At 44.7% G+C, this 23,562-nt stretch overlaps 1 protein-coding gene across 4 annotated transcripts in view; it reads right to left on the bottom strand.

The window, feature by feature from the left end:
- Window positions 1-23,562, bottom strand: part of frmd5a (FERM domain containing 5a) — a 129,843-nt gene that overhangs the window by 24,430 nt on the left and 81,851 nt on the right. For 3 of the 4 annotated variants that reach the window (XM_082957233.1, XM_014124837.3, XM_014124840.3), the window contains exons 2-13: window positions 16,584-16,688; window positions 15,086-15,128; window positions 14,208-14,286; window positions 10,793-10,890; window positions 9,667-9,790; window positions 6,334-6,421; window positions 6,012-6,100; window positions 5,042-5,105; window positions 4,708-4,799; window positions 3,189-3,263; window positions 2,528-2,596; window positions 2,294-2,400 (exon numbers count right to left, since the gene is read on the bottom strand). In XM_082957233.1, the coding sequence (XP_082813359.1) occupies window positions 2,294-2,400; window positions 2,528-2,596; window positions 3,189-3,263; window positions 4,708-4,799; window positions 5,042-5,105; window positions 6,012-6,100; window positions 6,334-6,421; window positions 9,667-9,790; window positions 10,793-10,890; window positions 14,208-14,286; window positions 15,086-15,128; window positions 16,584-16,688 (1,033 nt within the window). The remainder of the gene's footprint in view (window positions 1-2,293; window positions 2,401-2,527; window positions 2,597-3,188; window positions 3,264-4,707; window positions 4,800-5,041; window positions 5,106-6,011; window positions 6,101-6,333; window positions 6,422-9,666; window positions 9,791-10,792; window positions 10,891-14,207; window positions 14,287-15,085; window positions 15,129-16,583; window positions 16,689-23,562) is intronic. The other variant, XM_014124838.3, reaches the window with a different exon arrangement.

The following is a 23,562-nucleotide window of genomic DNA, read 5'->3' as shown; positions in this document are numbered from 1 at the left end:
CAGCCACCGCAGAAATATTACACCTTCATAGAGGCAGAGGGATATCATCTCCTGATGATGAGGCATATTTTAAATGAAAGAATCTCCCATTCTGAGTGATGTTCTATCGATTGGCATAGGAGTTTCAAACATTCCAGCTGTATTTCTGCCTTCTTGAATGGCAAATAGCTCAGATAGACATGAAAACATGAAATGACCCCGGGAATCAATAGAACATCACTCAGAGATGCGCAAAAACCATATAACATTCAAAATTAGGCCAGCTCTGTTAAGCCATGCTGACTGCGGAGATCCTGTCAAAAGCAAAAGCAGGATGCCTCTGTAGTGGGTGGCAGTGAGAGGCCATCTTTACTCATTGGTAATCTCCTTCAGTACATCCTAGGATATGCTTGGTTGCAGGGCAGATTGCAAAATGCAACCTATAGACATTTCATTACACAATATATCTTCCAGAGGACATTGCATAAAGCTAGTCAAAATCCTCCAAAGGCCAAAATATCATAAAAAATATAAACCTGAATATTTACCTGAAATAAAAATCAAATCATATTCACAAATCATCAACAAAGCAGTATCACCTCACTAGTCTGTGCCTCAACCATTACAACCAGAATAAGAAGACCCATAAACTCAGACTTCTTCTAAACCAGCAGAAGGATAAATGAACCGATGAAACTCAAAGAGGTCAAGAAATAGATCCAAAGACTCCATTCACAAAGGGCCTCCAAGGACCATATGATTTAGAGGATCAGACATCAACGGCATCAAAGGCATGGCATCATTTCCATTCTGTTAACATTGATGAGGTGGGAGTGAATTAACACACAGGGAGCTGGTCACTGTGTAACACACTACAGGAGGACGATGATGATGAGGTTACCTGTCGGGGTGCTGGACTGGGGCCAGCCGTCGGGCAGAGGGGTGCCAGGCAAGATGGGGGGAGGCAGGGGGGAGAGGCTGCCAGGCTCCTGCCCAGTCAGGGCAGGGTAGAGGGGCAGGACGCCCAGGGCCTTGCCAAGCATCCGGGGTCCCAGGCTCAGCACGCGTACCTTCACATCTCGGTAGCAGTGGTTGATCATCCGCAGGTGGACGTTCACCCGTGTGGTGATGCGGATCAGACACTTCATCACGGTGGTGTCTACAAAAGCTCAAAGCGTGCACGTCTGTGTACTGTCCTGGTGGACCCTGTCCCAGAGCCCCAGCGGTACGCTGGTCTCACTTTATGTGTTAGGCCAATGGCTGCAGTCTTGGCTGGCAGTATGAGGGCTATCGAGAGCGACTGTCCTGCTGTAGCAGTGTTCAGACGACCAGCACTGGCCATGTCCAGGCCCCACCCAGGGCAGTGACATACATGGAGAGGAAGGCCTTGGCTATTTTCAGCAGGGGTATTAATACTACTGTAAGACAGCCAGTCAGCACAGGCAGGGGGTAACGGTTGACAGGTGAGAGCTTGTCATAACTCTCTGATACATACAGCACCAGACCCTTTCACTCACACTCTCCACTATACTGCAGCAGTCTAGAGTGTATAGCCAGGTGTACATACTGTACTGTGTATTTGGGAGACAGGCAGGGACTCAGCTGTGACAAGGACAGGTCTTCAGTCCTGCTGCTCCTGTTCACCTGAGCCCATGCTGCAGTGTCAGCCTGCAAGGTTAGCCTCAGAGATAGAGGACAGAGGCAGGTCAGAACAAGTATGAGAGAGGAGGAGCAGAGCAGGCCCACCTGCAGGCCCCAGGCCCCTGGATTCAGGGCAGGTGGACTGACTGATGGCTGCACCAGCTGCCCTTGTACTGGCACTGTACCCCTTGCTCACACACACCCCTAGTGCTGATAGCTCACACTGAAATAGACCAGCCTGAGTGACACACACACCTGTGACTTAGCCCTCCACTCCCACAAGCAGGGGCATGGCTAAGCTCAGGTTACAGTGTGTATATATGTGTGTGCTGTGGGGGGAGGGGCATTAAATACTTCCAAATAGGAGCAAGGACTGATCCGTTTAAAAACGGTTGGATTTAACACCCTCCATTGAAATATCCACAGATTACCTTTAAAACCTCAGACCCAAACTAAAGCATGGCGACCCATTTCCACAACTATCCAGATTACCGTACATGTGTTCATTTGGATACAGACAACAATATAGAGCTGTGTCACTCCTGTCCACATTCCTGAAGGCTCTTATGGGACAATAATTCACCTTTGCCCATAACATGACCGGGGGGGTTGCTATGGAGTGCCAGTGTTGACTGAGGAGAGTAGTGGGTCAGGGGTCAGGTCAAACACTTACCCTCCATGATGGAAATGTGGACGGCTCTCCGGCGTGTGCGTGGAACACTGGTTAGGCGCGGCCCGTGAGTGATGGACGGACAGCTTCTACTGGGAACCAGGCCAGCCCTGTGGAGACACACACATGAAAAACACACACACACGCACACACACACACACAAACATCCCATATTTGTCATCTGAGATGGATGATACACTGCCCACATTGACATCTAGTGAATAGCATTGATCTTACCTGTGTATTTCTGGAGGCTCTCGTTTGATTTTGGCACTCTGCTCCATCACTTCTTTCGCCACTCGTCCACTACAATAAAGCAAAATAATAGAGCTCATGCTCACACCAGACCCCAGACTCCCTGGTGCCACACACTACACAGAGCAGTTCAGTGAGAAGCACTGCACAGTACAGTACACGAGAACTGAGATTAGATTAACCTGGTGAACCCAACTCTCTCTAACCCAATCACCGTCTCCAGACAACACTGCAATATCATTTATTTTACAAAAGATTGAAACACAAACTCAACCTTTCATCATAACATACTGGACTCAACTGTAGCTATTTTAAACCATTAGAAAGTTCAGATTTCCAGTAACTAAAACCAGTAATTTTAAAGGTTTCACAGACCAAGTTATTTCCCTGCTCCTAGCACTTCAGCATTCACAGATGTGAAAGGAATGAAATGAAATGAATGCTGGAACATTGTTCTGAATGCAACACTGTCCCCCTCCCTGTCCCCTCTGTGTCCTCTAGTCTAGTGTGTGAGGTGTATGGCTCAGGTAAAGTAGACTGACGTTACAGCAGGGTCCTGAGGTCCCCTACTTCTGGAGAAGCTCTCCAGCATAGCTGTGGGCTATTTGCAGTACCCTCTACTGACTGTCATCATTTACAGTACCTGTAGCGGAAACGACTCCCCTTGAAGAACAGGTTGCTGCTCGACACTGTCCGCACCTGACTCGACTTCTCCAGCCTGATGGAAGGAAGAGAGGTGGAGAAGAAGAAAGGAAAGAAAAGAGAAGAGGGGTGAACTCTGGGAGCTGTTTTGGGGTGACATCATACTTTTTACGTTATAGCCTGTTGCTGCAGTCAGATGACTAGTGGCCTCACGGGTGGAATGTTTTTCATATTAATCAGAATTTCATAATGAAACATCTTTGGTGTTTCTATGTCAAACGGTTTTGTTATATTTCAGTCTTCTGTGTATATATGTATATAAAGTGTAATATTGGGATGCAAATGCAAAATTGAATACATTTAAACTCTCTATATATTTGTTGAAGCCCATAAGAATGTGTGTGAGCTGTAGTTTGGTTTCACAGTAGATGTGTTTAAGACTACCAAGAAACACTCTGTGTGACCCTGATTTAGCCCTCTGTAGTAAAAGGTTAAGGGAGTCTGCTGACTGGACCTCTTCTCCCTTCTACAGCATCACAACCAGTTCTCTGCTGTTCTCACTTTCAGTACATACAGGCTACTTTATTCAAGCCTCTTATATGGTATCCACAGTGTGTGGTTCTCTAAGCCCAGCTCGGACTGAAAACCAACCACCTACCTCTCAATTATGTATTACTTAGTGCCTAGATCCTTGGAGAGGTGTGCATGCATTATGTAAGTAAGTAGCCTTGCACGAGCAGTAGCTATCTCTTGTTTCTGTCGCGGGCGAGGCAGCTTGATGTACAAGTTCACCGTATGCAGTATGTACTGTCTGTAAAGACATAATAGCTTACTTCTTATTATGGGATAATGCAAAAGATGGTGCTAAATTATATATTATATAACATTAAAATCAAATGTGTGTGGTGTTTGCTTGGTGTTTATTTATCCATCAGTCTGTTTCTGTGGGATTTAGCACACACAGACAGATGTCTTTCATTAAAGCAGTATGAAGTTCGGTGCCAACCAGCCAGGCCTCCCTGAAGATCTACCAGTCCCCACTAAGATCTACAGCCCTATAGCCGGATATCTCATCATACTAATTCCATCTTCCCTATGTTTGCCCCCCTCTCTATCTCCTATCACCTGAGCACTCGCTCAACCCACATGCTCCTCAGCAACCTTCCCTGTCACCCTCATCCATTACTAGACTTTCTCTGGTCATTGTGTTGATGTGTTGCAGGGGGAGGTGACCTCCCAGAGGTGGGGGGAGAGGACACACAATCAGTCATGGCTGAGACGGAAGGAGCACTCATTTCTCTGGAGGAGCCGTGGAGGGTTCACTGGCATGTCCCAGTGCACACTAACTCACAAAAGCTCACTGTTGCCTCACGTCTCGTTCCCTATCTCATAAACAGCCTGACAATGCTGCTCTCAGGACACTTCAAGGTCAGAGGAGAGGAGAGCCCTCTTTAGATAGCTCTCACAGATGCCCTGGAGCAAAGTGTATAGCTATGACTTAGAGGAAGAACAACACTTACTTGTAGAAGGCTTGGTTCTCCACTCCACATTTCCACAGGTGCTTGCAGGCCTCAGGTGTTGGTGCAAAGTACGTCAAGATGATCTTTTTGTCCTGCACATTAGAAATAAATGTGCAGGAAAATAAAACAACCTGACAGTTTCTCAGTTTCAAGAGTCATTACTATTACTACTGCTGTTTGTTGAACACATGGTATGTGGTATGTGGTATGACTAGAACGTGCTATCTCCAGGACGTGTTTTCAGAGAGTATTGGCCATAGAACAGTCACAGTCGCTGCACTGCACTGCTCTCTATACTTGACTCCCCCAACACATCAATAATTCATGCTCTCACCTCCTTCTGATTTGCATATATATGGAATATCTTTCCCTCGAACTTCAGTTTGGTCACCTCATTCCTGCCCACAAGGAAGGGGATAGTTACACACACAACCAACTGCACTGAGAGCCACAAGCTCTTAAAAAATGTATCACAACCACTAGCAGACCACACAAACAGCAATGGAGCTCCATGTTTGGCTAACAGAACATATCTGATAATACCCCAGGTAAACTGGAGACATGGGATGGGAGAATGTGCAGAAGGTAAAGAAATCTAACAAAGCAGCTGTAAATGCTGTAACATATTGTAACATTAACATTGTCTACTTGGCCAGAATTTGTAAGTATTACAGACATATTGTACTGAATTAGGTGGTGGGATTTCTATATCAGGGGTGAATATCTAACTCATATTTAACTATTACAGACCCAATATAGTGGGCTACTGGCTTAATGAGAGGGGCTGTATGGAATAGTATGTTACAGCAGCACTGATCCATGTATGTCTTTAAGGATTATTACAGTCACTGCTGCATGCATGATCAATTCTTTGTTGTGGTTGAGAACATGTATTTTTCTTGTGCATTTATAAACAAGTTCATTTCTACCAGACAGGCCTGTGAAATCATATGCCCAGATTAGTAGCGACTAACTAAGATAATGGGACACCTGTATGCATGCTGGCCCTCTGGTCAGGAGAGAAGCAGCTGGACACACTCCACTGATTGTGAATGTAGAACCAGCAGTGGTATGTGGTTTAGGATTATTTATTTTATTTAAGTAGACAAGTCAGTTAAGAACAAATTCTTATTTACAATAGAACAGTGGATTAACTGCCTTGTTCAGGGGCAGAACAACAGATTTGTACCTTGTCAGCTCGGGGATTCGATCTAGCAACCTTTCGGTTACTGGCCCAACGCTCGAACCACTAAGCTACCTGCCACACCAGAACTCAGCATTAGAGCAGAAATCATTCTACTCACCACTTGAGAAAATGAACCCTCTTGTTTCCCTGAAGCACAACAAATCCAAATGGGGTGAAGGCAAGAAAGGCTGGATTTCCAGACACATCCTGTCATACACAAAAAACAGTGTCTCACATTGTTATGGCACAACACAATACCTGTATCAAATACACACATACATACTGTATGACTGTATAGATGCATGTGTGCTGCCATTTGCTTTAGTAATGCATTATCCATTCTACCAAGAGAGACCTCAAAGCTCAAGTAGAGGAAACAGGGTGTTTTAATACAAATGTCTTAAACTGAAGCAGCAGTGTGAGAGAATTGGCCACCCAACCTTGCATGGATGAGGATCCACACCATATGTCTCCAGCATCTGGGCTTTCTGGAGGAAATTCAGCTCTGATGTTTCAGGTGTCTGGCCACTGAGAGAGAGCATCAATGTCTGATTAAGAAACTTAACATCAATACAGGTCTACGAAAAGAAAGAAGCAAAGGTAAAATGCATAAATAATATTAACTATGACAGAACTACAGTGCCTTGCAAAAGTATTCATCCCCTTGGCGTGTTTCCTATTTTGTTGCATTACAACCTGATTTTTAATTTGATTTTTATTTGGATTTCATGTAATGGACATACACAAAATAGTCCAAATCGGTGAAGTGAAATGAGAAAAATTACTTGTTGTTTTGAAACATCTTGGAATGGCCTAGTCAAAGCCCAGACCTCAATCCAATTGAGAATCTGTGGTATGACTTAAAGATTGTTGTACACCAGCGGAACCCATCCAACTTAAGCAGTTTTGGAGCAGGAGCAGTTGTGCCTTGCAGAATGGGAAAAATCCCAGTGGCTAGATGTGCCAAGCTTATAGAGACATACCCCAAGAGACTTGCAGCTGTAATTGCTGCAAAAGGTGGCTCTACAAAGTATTGACTTTGGGGGGGTGACTCATGTTTTCAGTTTCTTTTGTAATATTTCTTGTTTGTTTCACAATAAAACATATTTTTAATCTTCAAAGTGGTAGGCATGTTGTGTAAATCAAATGATACAAACCCCCCCCAAAAAATCAATTTTAATTCCAGGTTGTAAAGCAACAAAATAGGAAAAATGCCAAGGGGGTGAATACTTCCGCAAGCCACTGTATTTCCCTTACACAAAGGCGTGATCACCAGAGTGAGCTGGCAGGATGCTGAATAGACCCGAGAGCTCTGAATAGATGGCCAGACAGACAGATAGTGTATCAACCATCCTAGATACAGTACCTCTACCAATTAACATTTAATCAAGCACCAACCATTCAACAGCAATGGAGTAACGTGAGCATCAGCCTGACCTTCATCACAATCAATGGAAAAAAACATGAAGAGATGCCAGTGACCCTATAGGCTTGAATTACTGGTGCATTCAAAAGATCCAAATAGGCACCTGTCCCAGCATTCCAAGGATATTTTCTATGATCACAGAGTCAGGCATGTTGACAGGTGTTTTGTTGGTGGTGAGACATGAATAACCCACTAGAGAGCAGCAGAGGATCTTATCCATAATTATCATTTTAAAGATCCTTTATCTATGAACCTCTGACTACACTCCTTTGGTCAGTCACATCCTCCATGCTGTCCACAGTATGTCCCATGGCCATGAACAGTTCACTGAGCTGGGTCACTAGACAAAGCACTCAGTAATGGGAACCAACATTAAAGAACCTTCAAATCGACTGTGAGCTAGTGTGAAAATGGCTGATCCATGTTTCAATGTCTTTAATTTCTGTAGAGCACATTATCTCACACTAATTATGGTTTAAACAAAGGAGAAGTGCCTTGTGGGAGGATAAATAGCTCAGACATTATGGCTAAACCATTATCCATGTGGCCTCAATCACATGAACTTTAGAAGCCTGAGGGTGAGTGTAAAGGATCAATGTTGGGAAATGTCTGTCGCAGCCTGTCCCACTGGGAACACCATGTCATTACAATGTGGAGAATTGGGTAATATTTGGTAGATACGTTGATCAATGAGATTCCAACCTATTTGTTCCCACGAAAAAATAGTCAAAGGTCTGTTGAATTCTGTTATCACTGCAATTTCAACCATTTAAAAGCACACCAATGTTCAAATGGGAATGCAATGTCAGATATTTTATTTATACAACAACTTAATGTGCTATCACTGTACGAACCTAAGCACACAGCCAAGACAATGCAGGACTGGCTTCGGGACAAGACTCTGAATGTCTTTGAGTGGCCCAGCCAGAGACCAGACTTGAACCCGATCGAAGAGATCGGGTTCTGGAGAGATCTGAAAATAGCTGTGCTGCAACGCTCCCCATCCAACCTGACAGAGCTTGAGAGGATCTGCAGAGAAAAATGGGAGAAACTTCCCAAATACAGGTGTGCCAAGCTTGTAGCGTCATAACCAAGAAGACTCAAGTCTATAATCGCTGCCAAAGGTGCTTCAACAAAGTACTGAGTAAAGGCTCTGAATATTTATGTAAAATGTGAAATTTCAGTTTACTAAATTAGCAGAAATGTTTAAAAACCTGTTTTTGCTTTGTTGTGTAAATTGATCAAGAAACATTTGTTTAATCAATTTTAGAATAAAGCTGTAACCTAACTAAATGTGGAAAAAGTCAAGGGGTCTGAATACTTTCCGAAGGCACCCTTTGTATTATCTATTTTTAGTTGAATCCTGGGCTGAACTTAAACAATAGCTGTTGATGACTTCCCAAATGCTATATACTGTAGGCTTAAATAGCATCATTGATGATATACTGTATGATTGATAAAGTATGGTTACATTTCATTTGCTCTATTGAACATACCCTTTGGAATGACTTTGATAGCAATAGTTCATCTATTAAGTCGAGATTTCTCAACAATCATTCTCATGATAGCACATTGGCAGTAGTCAGTGACAAATATCAAAGCTAAGCAAGGGCTGGGCTAAAACCCTGGATGAGCCCAAAGGGATAGCTGTAGATAGATCAACTCTCCAGTAGGAGGTGCTGCCCAGCCTTTTATTTTTTTCTGTTAATGGATCTTATATTGATCTGACGTTTCAAAGGCAAAAATTCTAATTCAATATATTTTCCACATAGATTCCATGTCACAATATGTTGACAAATTATGTTGAAACAACATTGATTTAACCAGTTTGTGTCCAGTGGAGTGTATCATCATTAAGAAACCCTCAGTGATGCTTCATCAGCTAACCTGCTGGTAGAGAAAGTAGTGTGTGTGTGTGCGTGCGTGTATGCCTTTGTGTGTTTGTATGTGCACACACTACCCTATCTCACTTCATTAGGTGTATTGCACTGCACTCCCTGACAGGTCTTGGGCCACGACCCTCATAATAATGACTGTATTAATGAAAGGTAGTTTTTGTGCTCAAGAAAATCCCACCATCTTGTCTCTGCAACACCCTGAAATGACAGCGGGCCATTAGCCAGCCTACCTGGCTGTTTCTGCTAGTTGCAGGTATTGGAAGGTTTTCCAATTGATTAAACAAATGTTTGAGAAGAGGGTGAAGGAACTAGTTTCCAAGACAATAAGCATTCCCACAATGGTAGTTAGTGATTTCTCCGTCAAATGGATTCATCTTATAGGTGCAGTGTGTGTGTGAACGTGCATGCACGTGTGAGAGGTTAAAGAGAAACAGTAGATTGGTCCTTACATCAGTTCTGTCTTGTGTATGTCTGAGATTCGTCGCTCCAGCTTCTCTGAATGTTTTGGGAAGAACTGGAATTTAGAACTGTATCCTTCAGGATGCTTGCCAGGGTCATAGTCCCCAATCTCAGCTGGAACACAGTTAATAAAAATGATCTACCATTTCACAGTACCACAGTCTAACCATACATGGTTACATACAGTACATACAGTAGTATATCTAACATCCACAACATCATTCCATTCAATAAATCATTTTTAAAAAGTGGATACAGAATATGTCTGCAGTAATAACTTCAGATGAAGTGTGAACTCTTAAACAAGAATTATTAGGGCTAAGGTGAGTATTTACACAGTTCTACACACACATTACTGGCACCCTTGCCGAGGTGTTGTTAGTTCACAGGCAGCCTGAGCTGGATGTCAGCAGAGCTCTTAATGACGACAAGTTAAACTGGCCCAGGGTTGCTGTTGTTTATTTGTGACACTGAGCTCCCTCAGGCGGCTCTGACAATTCTTTCCTCCAGCGAGCGAGGACGAGGAGGTGACCAGGCAGCACCTCCTCATGAACAGAGCCAGTGTGCCTGCCAAAGGACCTGCCTTCTCTTTCTCCTAACACTGCACTTTCTGCGGCCTTCGGCTTGCTCGCTGTACCCGTCAAACATACAGCCTGCCTGCCTCTCGAGGGTCTACTGCGTGTGAGCTCCATGCTTATACAGCTAACGATACTGCTGAGAGCAAGATGCCTGATAATCATGCAGAAGGCTTACAATCTAGCATGAAATTCACATGTTTAGCATTCAAAGCATTGATCTTACTTATCAGCTGTCCCATCTTTCTTTGTCAGCTATGGTTTTACAGTGTAAATTAGTATGGAGGTGCACGTGTTGTCTGCATTAACATTTTAATTTAATGCTTTTTAGTATACAGTAGAAATCAGTCAATACGGAGGTAAGAATCCCTCAGGGCATATAATTTACAAAGCGATAACTACATCCATGTGAAAAATCCAGGTGTTTTTTCCCCGGCTGGTATTCATCTCTATGGTGGAGTGACTGGCAGAGAAGTCATGTGAAAGTGCAGTGCAGAGAGTGGGGCAGACAAATCCAGCCTGTCAGGTCCTGTCACTGTACCTTGCAGGATGAAGGCAGCCAGCATGGCAGCATCCGTCGTCTTACACAGGAGGCGGCCATGATACAGATCTCTCTTGATCTGCAGGAAGACTAAATATCTGGGACCAGAACAGAGTGGGCGAAGAGGGTCAGAGGTCATGGATCTCAGTCACCCGTCTACTTTAATGAGATTCATCAACATTATAGACCACAGTTATTTTTAGATCTATTGCAACAACAAGACATCACCACAGATAAATCTCAAAAGGATGTAAAAAAAATGGTGTGTTGGGGACAGGGTTTGGTAGGGGATGCCCTGAGGCAAACTGCTGCTATTGTCGACTGACTGTGTTTCTGTTCAAGCCTCCAGATTAGAATCCAGACAAGACCAGAGCATCTCAGAACACAGCAGCACTGTGCTGACAGATACAGCAGCTACACTGGCTGCAGACTGAGACTAACACCTGGAACAATGCAGGTGTTACCAATGGTTACAGTACAGGATTGCCCATTTATTGATTCTGAAGTGAATGTAACACGTGATAGAAACCGTGGGAGAAACGACCCAACGGACCCCAGATTCCCCTGATACCAACTTCCCACGACCAACACCAAAATGAGCCCAGGAGAACCCATGCATGTGAATGCGAAGAATATACACTACCGTTCAAATGTTTGGGGTCAAATGTCCTTGTTTTTGAAAGAAAAGTCCTTTAAAATAACATCAAATTGATCAGAAATACAGTGTAGACATTGTTAATGTTGTAAATGACTATTGTAGCTGGAAATGGCAGATTGTTTATGGAATATAGAAAGAGGAGTGGGAGGACCCGGTGCACAATTGAGCAAGAGGACAAGTACATTAGAGTGTCTAGTTTGAGAAACAGATGCCTCACAAGTCCTCAACTGTCAGCTTCATTAAATAGTACCCGCAAAACACCAGTCTCAACGTCAACAGTGATGCTGGCCTTCTAGGCAGAGTTTCAAAGAAAAAGCCATATCTCAGACTGGCCAATAAAAAGAAAAGATTAGGATGGGCAAAAGAACACAGACACAGGACAGAGGAACTCTGCCTAGAAGGCCAGTATTCCGGAGTCGCCGACGTTGAGATTGAGACTGGTGTTTTGTGGGTACTATTTAATGTAGCCTCCCACTCCTCTTTCTATTAAGGTTAGTGCCAGTTTGCGCTGTTCTGTGAAGGGAGTAGTACACAGCGTTGTATGAGATCTTCAGTTTCTTGGCAATTTCTCGCATGGAATAGCCTTCATTTCTCAGAACAAGAATAGACTGACAAGTTTCAGAAGAAAGTTCTTTGTTTCTGGACATTTTCAGCCTGTAATTGAACCCACAAATGCTGATGCTCCAGATACTCAACTAGTCTAAAGAAGGCCAGTTTTATTGCTTCTTTAATCAGAACAACATTTTTCAGCTATGCTAACATAATTGCAAAATAGTTTTCTAATGATCCATTTGCCTTTCACATCTCTGCTGTCGGTAGATTTGGTGAAGGACAGCTGTGAATTTAAATGAATATTTGACCCATCTCTATCCTCTTCCCTCATTGTGTGGTCTAACCTTTGTGCCATATATTGTCCAGTATCCCTTCAGTATTTGATTAATGAGGAAACTATATTGAAGAAAACTTCCGTGTCATTGATTATTTCCTCTCCTTTCACCCTTCCTCTCTCTAGTATGAGGTGGGCTATCCCGCCCTACCACTCTCATCATATCTCTTCCTCTCTCTAGTATGAGGTGGTCTATCCCGCCCTACCACTCTCATCATATCTCTTCCTCTCTCTAGTATGAGGTGGTCTATCCTGCCATACCACTCTCATATCTCTTCCTCTCTCTAGTATGAGATGGTCTATCCTGCCCTACCACTCTCATATCTCTTCCTCTCTGGTATGAGGTGGTCTATCCTGCCCTACCACTCTCATATCTCTTCCTCTCTCTGGTATGAGGTGGTCTATCCTGCCCTACCACTCTCATCATATCTCTTCCTCTCTCTGCTATGAGGTTGTCTATCCTGCCCTACCACTCTCATCATATCTCTTCCTCTCTCTGGTATGAGGTGGTCTATCCTGCCCTACCACTCTCATCATATCTCTTCCTCTCTCTGGTATGAGGTGGTCTATCCTGCCCTACCACTCTCATCATATCTCTTCCTCTCTCTGCTATGAGGTGGTCTATCCTGCCCTACCACTCTCATCATATCTCTTCCTCTCTCTGCTATGAGGTGGTCTATCCTGCCCTACCACTCTCATCATATCTCTTCCTCTCTCTGCTATGAGGTGGTCTATCCTGCCCTACCACTCTCATCATATCTCTTCTTCTCTCTGCTATGAGGTTGTCTATCCTGCCCTACCACTCTCATCATATCTCTTCCTCTCTCTGGTATGAGGTGGTCTATCCTGCCCTACCACTCTCATCATATCTCTCGCTAACTATATTTCTCTTTTCCTCAGCCTTCACTCTCCTTCTCCCCTCCTCCCCTCTCTCCATCCATTCATAATTCACATAATTCATTATCTGCACTCTGCATTCTGTGTTCATTTCATCACACCTAAGTGTAGACTCCCTGGACGGTAATGAATATGAGATCGGCAACCACCCGATACAAACAGGCTAGGTTGGTGTGCCTCCTTTCAACACATACACACATTGTAATAGACATTAGCAAACACACATGTACTAATGCACAGACACAAGAAACACACTCATACTCAATTGCACACGTACTTGCTTCTTTAATGTCATCATCAAGTGGTTGAAATCAGAAAGTATCAGAGGGCGTTTAAAGGCCCTATTGAGGGCACAGAGAGGCTTTTCTGGGTGACCTCATTGCAGACTGCACAGGGGAGGAGAGTCAGGAAAAGAAATGCATAAGTGATTCTAATCTGAGCTAGCTGGGAGCTAATCATGTATCATTTAGAGGAGTCTGCTAGCCGTAATTGACCCTCAGTCTTCCTCCTTCCCTCAGCAGTCAGCCAGCCAGAGAGACCAACGCAGAGCACAGCTACACAACCTCGCAATTTAGCAGCCATTCTACTTCAGAGAGCAGGCTCACTCACAAGCTTACTTAGGAAGGCTTTTTACATACATCTCAACTTCAAACAGCACTGTCTTTTTTTAATATTTATCGAACTGTTTTTAGACGAAGTGCTCTTTTATTATAGAGGCCCTTCAATAATGTCTGGGAAAAAATACTGTCTGTGCATTCAGAACACAAACATTGCTGGGGAAAATGAAAAGTGTGAGAGAAGGTGATAAACAACAGACGCTGCTTTGAGACTGCTTTAGAAAAGGCAAAAGTTATTGAAGATTTTTATACACAAAGCTTTCATGTCTGCTTTCCCTGACTTTCTCTTCATACTAGAGGCTGGGGGAGTGGTTGTTGGCATTTCTCTACTTTGCTGAGATTCACACAAAGTCCTACCTGGTGATTTCCTCTTTGAGAGCAGCGGGGTCAGGGGGGTAAAACTTGACTCTGAGACACATGGTGAACGGAGGCTGGGCTGGGGAACAAGGAAATGGAGACACAAATAGTCAGGAACATTTCATGATCACAGTTCAAATGATTAACTGAAAAAATGCTCTAAACGCACCACCTTGCAAAAGTGTCTAGCATAGTTCTAACCTGACCTGTGTTTGATTCAGAATCTATGAAGTTAGAATTTAAAATGACTAGTCAATTTAAACACTCATGAATTAAACAATCTGTGAAGGGGGCACTGATAAATGATTACCGTAAATGAAAATTAGCTTGGATCTTTACTTCATATCATCACAAGGTAAACAGTAGAATAGGCTAACGGAATCTCACTTAAAGGGAAAATAATTTTGCATCATCAAAAGGATGTGGCCGGTGACAATTTGCTTCTTGAAAGTCCAATATCTTGAAAACTTGACTGCTGACATGAAAAACATTTTGGGACTGTATCAACAGTGGACTAATGAAAACAAATACCAAAAGATAGATGTTGACTGGATTTTCCCTTTAAAGCTCTGTATCCACAATTAGGGAGACACAGTTCATGATGATTTGCAAGAGAGTGGGTGAGAGACCTTTTGTGTGGATTATCTTCTGCTAGGATTTATGTGAGTTCTCATAAGGGACAATTCATACAGTTCTGTCATTCCAGTCAAATGGAGAATCTTGAAATCCTAATACAGTAACTTCCTACCATTTGAATTCAAATGCACATTCATTAGTCAAATTAGATGATGCGTCATTAAAGATGCCATGGTGATGATACCTATAATTGCTCAATTAGCAGAATGATCATAGCGTGAAGAGGAAGACTAAAGACTTACATTTCATCTGCTTGGCAATACACTTTGTGACCTCCAACCAATGCTGCATCAACAACAAAAAGACATATGATCAAAGTGTGACAAAAGTGAAACATGTCTAAAAATCCTGCAATGACACTGACACCACGCTCATATCACTCTGCATCGCTCTACGAAGCAGGTTAAATGCAATAGACAGGAATGACAGTTCGTCGAAAGACGTTTGAAAACCTGTGTTATGTCATGTCAGCTTCATGCCTAAAACACACTGACGCATGTCTCTGTTCATATCCAACATCCATCTCTAATCTGACAAGAATCATATAATTAATGCTATCAGTTCCTGATTTGTATAATTAAATCATCATCATACTGAAGCAAATTGAACAGTGAGGGCATACAGAGATAACAGCTCTCTCTATAAATGACAGTAATGGATGGTCTTTCAAATGATAATACTATACCATCAGCATGCCTGGGCCTGCCTAGACAGACAGACAGGCAGACACTGTGCAGTGGCAGTGCTCTCTAGGGTCAGTTCAGAAGGTAACTCTGGTTTTGCCAGTATATCAGGCACTGATTCATCCCCCATCCTTCTGGCAACATTCACTCCATCAATTCCCTCTCTCCGCCAACCCCTCACCCCAACAACAACCACTGAAATAGCCCTGAGTGGCAGCATAGGAAATGCAGGATGGGCAGGACCGGTCTTGTCTCTGATGCTAAAACACATAATGTGAGCACATGTTAATTCTTCATGAATCAAGCAGTGCAGCTACAAGCCATCTCAGAGTAATAACCCTCTGTGCTCTGTTGCTGCTGCTGATGATGATGATGATTGTATGAGTGTCTCTCTAAAAGCGTGTATTATGAAAGTGTTTCACCTGATCTGTTTCACCTGTTCCTGTGATCGTCTCCACTCCCTCCAGGTGTCGCTTATTTTCCCCAGTGTATTTATCCCTGTGTTTCCTGTCTCTTTGTGCCAGTTCGTCTTGTATGTTTAGTCAAGTCAAACAGCATGTTTTTCCCCGTACTCCTTTTCTATTCTCTTTTCATAGTCTTCCCGGTTCTGAGCCCTGCCTGACTCTGGGCTACTTTCCTGCCTACCTGATCATCCTGCCTGCCCTGACCTTGATTCTGCCTGCCCTTCGGTACCTATTGGACTCTGATATGGTTTTGACCTTTTTGCCTGTCCACGACCATTCTCTTGCCTACCCCTTTGGATTAATAAACATTGTAAGACTCCAACCAACTGCCTCCTGTGTCTGCATCTGGGTCTCGCCTTGTGCCTTGATAGAAATAAATAAAATAACATATTTTCAATCTGGCCCTGTATCTCTTTGAACGGTCACCTCTACTGCAGTATGCTTCATCCAACACACACAGACACACACACACACACACACACACACACACACACACACACACCACACACACACACACACACACACACACACACACACACACACACACACACACACACACACACACACACACACACACACACACACACACACACCCGCTGCTTGTCTGGGTCTACATATCTGATGCCGAAGTAGTCCTTCTCCAGCAGATTCAGGTGGTGGCAGATGAGGTCGAACAGATACTGTCCTTTAGCATCCCGCTGCAAGAGAAGGGAAAAACAATAGCATGAGAAACTCACAGCGAACACAAGAAAAGACCACAACTAACAACTTAAAAGGACATTTTGAAGAAATATCCCCACTTATAGGGAACAAGTGGTCCGGCCCAGCCCAGGAACTCAACAACTTCATGAGGACATGAGGGAGAATGTGAGATTGAGGGAAAGAGGGAGGTAATTACTGATAGCAGAATGTGCTTCATATTTTCCAGACCCTGTGGAGATATCCAGGATTCATCCAATATTAATGACAGCCACTACAGCCATCTGCAGAGTCTAGGCCTGAAACCCTCCATAGCTAAAGCACAATGAGAGAACGGATTAAGTGCGCTGACAACTGGCTGGGTTAGACTGACATTTGTTCAGGGACAGGAAAGGGAGATGACGGGGAGGGTGATATGATGGGGGATGATACTGGGTCTTGAAGACTTTATGATAACCAAACAACGCACATGAAGTATCACACAGTATGAAGATTTAAAGGCATTAATGATGTATGAATGGATTTAAAGGCATTAATAGGAGATCAAAGAGAAGTCAACTCACTTGGCACAAATTGGTGAATCAACATTGTTTCCACATCATTGCAATCCCCCAAATTCTATGTGATGACGTTGAATCAATGTGAAAAACTGAGTTGATTTGAAAAAAGTCCATGACATGGTGACATTTTTGGCTGATTTCACTTTGAATTCACGTTAGTTGACAACTCAACCATATGTAAATCAAAACTAGACATTGAACTGACGTCTGTGCCCAGTGGGAAGACATTGAAGGAGAGGATAGAAGAGGACAGGAGACTGCCCACCTTCACAAGCCTTTCCCCTCCCTCTCTGATACATCGCTGAAAGACTTATCCAGCTCCCAGCACTGATTACCATTTAAAATGTCACTCAGACCAACATGTAATAGCCACACTCTCTGAATTATTCCAGAAAGATAAGTTATTTGAGTTTCCAACAAACATTGTACACCACCATTACAAGTTGTTTTCCCTCAGGCATTTGTGAGGGCTGCTGGTATTAGCAAAAGCACACACCTGGGATGATTACAGCTCATTGGAATAGGGTGGTGATCAATTCAGCAGGCAGGCAACTAATACATCTCTCTCCTAGCCTACAACCTAGGAGTTTTATACTGCAGGCTCAGCCAGGCTGTCAGCTTAACACTGTGTCAGTCATCTAACTATAGTCTAGAGGAATGGCACTGGTCCTGTGATGAGCATGTGTACTGGGACTGGGTGGACTAGAATTCTGACACACTGGCACTGTGTTTCAATACCCTGTTCTTATACAGTAACAAATCAAATTTTATTTGTCACTTGCGCTGAATACAATAGGTGTAGACCATACAGTGAAATGCTTACTTACAAACACTTTACCAACAATGCAGTTTTAAGAAAATACATGAACAAAGTAGCGATAAGAATAACAAATAATTAAAGAGCAGCAGTAAATAACAATAGCGGGGCTATATACAGGGAGTACCGGTACAGAGTCAATGTGCGGGGGCACCACTGTTGAGGTAATTGAGGTAATATGTATATGTAGGTAGAGTTATTAAAGTGACTATAAATAGATAATAACAGAGAGTAGTAGCAGCGTAGAAGTGTGTGGGGGGGGTGCAAATAGTCTGGGTAGCCATTTGATTAGATGTTCAGGAGTCTTATGGCTTGAGAGGAGAAGCTGTTTAGAAGCAGAGAGAACAGTCTATGACTAGGGTGGCTGGAGTCTTTGACAATTTTTAAGGCCTTCCTCTGACAACGCCTGGTATAGAGGTCCTGGATGGCAGGAAGCTTGGCCCCGGTGATGTACTGGGCCATACGCACTACCCTCTGTAGTGCCTTGCAGTCGGAGGCCCGAGCAGTTGCCATACCAGGCAGTGATGCAACCCGTCAGGATGCTCTCGATGGTGCAGCTGTAAAACCTTTTGAGGATCTGAGGACCCATACCAAATATTTTCAGTCTCCTGAGGGGGAAAGGTTTTGTCGTACCCTATTCACGACTGTCTTAGTGAGGTTGGACCATGTTAGTTTGTTGGTGATGTGGACGCCAAGGAACTTGAAGCTCTCAACCTGTTCCACTACAGCCCCGTCGATGAGAATGGGGGTGTGCTCGGTCCTCCTTTTCCTATAGTCCACAATAATCTCCTTTGTCTTGATCACGTTGAGGGAGAGGTTGTTGTCCTTGCACCACGAGGTCAGGTCTCTGACCTCCTCCCTATAGGTTGTTTCATCATTGTCGGTGATCAGGCCTACCACTGTTGTGTCATCGGCAAACTTAATGATGGTGTTGGAGTCATGCCTGGCCATGCAGTCATGAGTGAACAGGGAGCACAGGAGGGGACTGAGCACGCACCTCTGAGGGCCCCCGTGTTGAGGATCAGTGTGGCGGATCTGTTGTTACATACCCTTACTACCTGGGGCGGCCCGTCAGGAAGTCCAGGATCCAGTTCCAGAGGGAGGTGTTTAGACCCAGGGTCCTTAGCTTAGTGATGAGCTTTGAGGGCACTATGGTGTTGAACGCTGAGCTCTAGTCAGTGAATAGCATTCTCACATAGTTGTTCCTTTTGTCCAGGTGTGAAAGGGCCGTGTGAAGTGCAATAGAGATTACATCATCTGTGGATCTGTTGGGGTGGTATGCAAATTGGAGTGGGTCTAGGGTTTCTGGGATAATGGTGTTGATGTGAGCCATGACCAGTCTTTCAAAGCATTTTATGGCTACAGACGTGAGTGCTACGGTTCGGTATTCATTTAGGCAGGTTATCTTAGTGTTCTTGGGCACAGGGACTATGGTGGTCTGCTTGAAACATGTAGGTATTACAGACTCAGACATGGAGAGGTTGAAAATGTCAGTGAAGACACTTTCCAGTTGGTCAGCGCATGCTCGGAGTACACGTCCTGGTAATCCGTCTGGCCCTGTGGCCTTGTGAATGTTGATCTGCTTAAAGGTCTTACTCACATCGGCTGCGGAGAGCGTGATCACACAGTCGTCTGGAAAAGCAGATGCTCTCATGCATGTTTCAGTGTTACTTGCCTCAAAGCGAGCATAGAAGTTATTTAGCTCGTCTGGTAGGCTCTTGTCACTGAGCAGCTCTCGGTTGTGCTTCCCTTTGTAGTCTGTAATAGTTTGCATGCCCTGCCACATCCGACAAGCATCGGAGCCGGTGTAGTACGATTAGATCTTAGTCCTGTATTGACGCTTTGCTTGTTTGATGATTCGTCAGAGGGTATAGCGGGATTTCTTATAAGCTCCGGGGTTAGAGTCCCGCTCCTACAAAACGGCATCTCTACCCTTTAGCTCAGTGCGAATGTTGCCTGTAATCTATGGCTTCTGGTTGGGGTATGTACGTATAGTCAATGTGGTGTCACGTCCTGACCAGTAAAAGGGGTTGTTTGTTATTGTAGTTTGGTCAGGGCATGGCAGGGGGTGTTTGTTTTATGTGTTTCGGGGTTTGTTGGTTAATGTTCTATGTTGGTAATTTTCTATGTTCGTTCTAGTCTTTCTATTTCTATGTTTAGGTTATTGGGTTGACCTTCAATTGGAGGCAGCTGTTCCTCGTTGCCTCTAATTGAAGGTCCTATTTAGTAGGGGTGTTTTTTCATGGGTTTTTGTGGTTAGTTGTTCCTTGTGCAGCTGTGTGCCTCACAGGACTGTTTTTTCGTCGTTGTTTTGAGTTTAGTGTTTTGTTTCGTTTTCTTCTCTTCTCATTAAATAAAGAAGATGAGTTTACACATTCCCGCTGCGCCTTGGTCCCATCTTTGGACCAAGCAGCGGAGGAAGGAGCAGCAGAGGTATCTGGAATCATGGACATGGGAGGAAATTTTGGATGGTGCAGGACCATGGCACCAGGCTGGGGAATACCGACGTCCTAAGGAGGAGCTGGAGGCAGCCAAGGCGGAGCGGCGCCGTTATGAGGCATTATACATGCCAATTGGCAAGTGTGAAAGGCACCCCCAAGAATATTTTGGGGGTGGGGCACACGGGGAGTGTGGCTAGGTCAGGCAATAGACCTGAGCCAACTCCCCGTGCTTATTATGGGGAGAGTTTGACGGGGAGAAGAGCGCCGGTCTATGCGGAAGTGCGCACGATCTCGCCCATGCGCAGGCACAGTCCGGTGCGAGCGATACCAGCCCCCCATAAGTGCCGTGCTAGAGTGGGCATCCAGCCTGGGAGAAGTGCGCCGGCACAATACATCTGGCCACCAGTGCGTCTCCTAGGCCCAGGCTACCCTACGTCTGCTCTACGCACGGCAGCCATCAGGCCTCTGCACAGCCCAGTTCGCCCTGTGCCAGCACTCCGCTCGTGCAGGGCTACTGTTACCACCCAGCCAGGACGGGTTGTGCAGGCTGTGCGCTCCAGACCTCCAGTGCTTGTTCATGGCCCGGTGTATCCAGTTCCTGCTCCTCGCACTAGCCTTGAGGTGCGTGTCTCCAGTCTGGTGCCTCCAAAGCCAGCACCATGCACTAGGCTTCCAGTGCGTCAGCCCAGTCCAGTACGTCCTGTTCCCACTCCTCGCACTAGCCTTGGGGTGCGTGTCTCCAGTCTGGTGCCTCCAAAGCCAGCACCATGCACTAGGATTCCAGTGCGTCAGCCCAGTCCAGTACGTCCTGTTCCCACTCCTCGCACTAGCCTTGGGGTGCGTGTCTCCAGTCGGATACCTCCAGTACCAGCCACACGCACCAGGCCTCCAGTGCGTCAGCCCAGTCCAGTACGTCCTGCTCCTGCTCCTCGCACTGGCCTTGAGGTGCATGTTACTAGTCTGGCGCCTCCAAAGCCAGCCCCACGCACCAGGCCTGTAGTGCGCCTGTCCAGTCCAGAGCTTCCGGAGACAGTTCCCCGTCCAGAGCTTCCGGCAACAGTTCCCCGTCCAGAGCTTCCGGAGACAGTTCGCCATCCAGAGCTTCCGGCGATAGTTCCCCATCTAGAGCTTCCGGCTACAGTTCCCCATCTAGAGCTTCCGGCGACAGTTCCCCGTCTAGAGCTTCCGGCGACAGTTCCCCATCCAGTGCTTCCGGCGACCTCCGACAGTCCGGAGCCTGCAAAGACGGCCCACAGTCCGGAACCGGCAGAGACGGCCCACAGTCCGGAGCCTGCAGAGACGGCCCACAGTCCGGAGCCTGCAGAGACGGCCCACAGTCCGGAGCCTGCAGAGACGGCCCACACTTAGTGCCAGTGTTGGTCTGTGGTGATATGTAGACAGCTATGAAAAATACAGATGAAAACTCTCTAGCTAGATAGTGTGGTGTACAGCTTATCATGATATACTCAACCTCAGGTGAGCAAAAACCTTGAGACTTCCTTAGATATCGTGCACCAGCTTTTGTTTACAAATATACATAGGCTCCCGCCCCGTGTCTTACCAGAGGCTGCTGTTCAATCCTGCCGACAGAGTGTATAACCCGCCAGCTGTATGTTATTAATGTCGTCGTTCAGCCACGACTTGGTGAAAGATAAGATATTACAGTTTTTATTGTCCCGTTGGTAGGATATACAGTTGAAGTCGGAAGTTAACATACACTTAGGTTGGAGTCATTTAAACTCATTTTTAAACTACTCCACAAATTTCTTGTTAACAACTATAGTTTCGGCAAGTCGGTTAGGATATCTACTTTGTGCATGACACAAGTAATTTCCGCAAAAATCGTTTAGACAGATTATTTCACACATAATTCACTGTATCTTAATTCCAGTAAGTTGACTGTGCCTTTAAACAGCTTGGAAAATTCCAGAAAATGTCATGGCTTTAGAAGCTTCTGATAGGCTAATTGACATCATTTAAGTCAATTGGAGGTGTACCCGTGGATGTATTTCAAGGCCTATCTTCAAACTCAGTGCCTCTTTGCTTGACATCATGGGAAAATCTAAAGAAATAAGCCAAGACCTCAGAAAAAACAATATAGACCTCCACAAGTCTCGTTCATCCCTGGGAGCAATTTCCAAATGCCTGAAGGTACCACGTTCATCTGTACAAACAATAGTATGCAAGTTAACACCATTGGACCATGCAGCCGTCATACCGCTCAGGAAGGAGACGCGTTCTGTCTCCTAGAGATGAACGTACTTTGGTGCGAACAATGCAAATAAATGCCAGAACAACAGCAAAGGACCTTGTGAAGATGCTGGAGGAAACAGGCACAAAAATATCTATATCCACAGTAAAACGAGTCCTATATCGACATAACCTGAAAGGCCACTCAGCAAGGAAGAAGCCACTGCTCCAAAACCGCCATAAAAAAGCCAGACTACGGTTTGCAACTGCACATGGGGAACAAAGATCGTACTTTTTGTAGAAATGTCCTCTGGTCTGATGAAACAAAAATAGAACAGTTTGGCCATAATGACCATCGTTATATTTGGAGGAAAAAGGGGGAGGCTTGCAGGCCGAAGAACACCATCCCAATCGTGAAGCACGGGGGTGGCAGCATCATGTTGTGGGGGTGCTTTGCTGCAGGAGGGACTGGTGCACTTCACAAAATAGATGGCATCATGATGAAGGGAAATTATGTGGATATATTGAAGCAACATCTCAAGACATCAGTCAGGAACTTTAAGCCTTCCCTGTAGCTCAGTTGGTAGAGCATGGTGTTTGCAACACCAGGGTTGTGGGTTCAATTCCCACGGGGGGGCCAGCACAGAAAAAAAATGTATGAAATGTATGCATTCACTACTGTAAGTCGCTCTGGATAAGAGCGTCTGCTAAATGATGAAAATGAAATGAAATTTCATAGTTTTGATGTCTTCACTATTATTCTACAATGTACAAAATAGTAAAAATAAAGAAAAACCCTTGAATGAGTAGGTGTGTCCAAACCTTTGACTGGTACTACCGGTATATATATATATATATATATATA

The sequence above is a fragment of the Salmo salar genome, chromosome 10 (assembly GCF_965601325.2).
Source record: "Salmo salar chromosome 10, fSalSal1, whole genome shotgun sequence".
Taxonomy (NCBI): Eukaryota; Metazoa; Chordata; class Actinopteri; order Salmoniformes; family Salmonidae; genus Salmo; species Salmo salar.
Note: the sequence above shows the minus strand (reverse complement) of the source record. Positions and strands in the feature narration are given on the sequence as shown.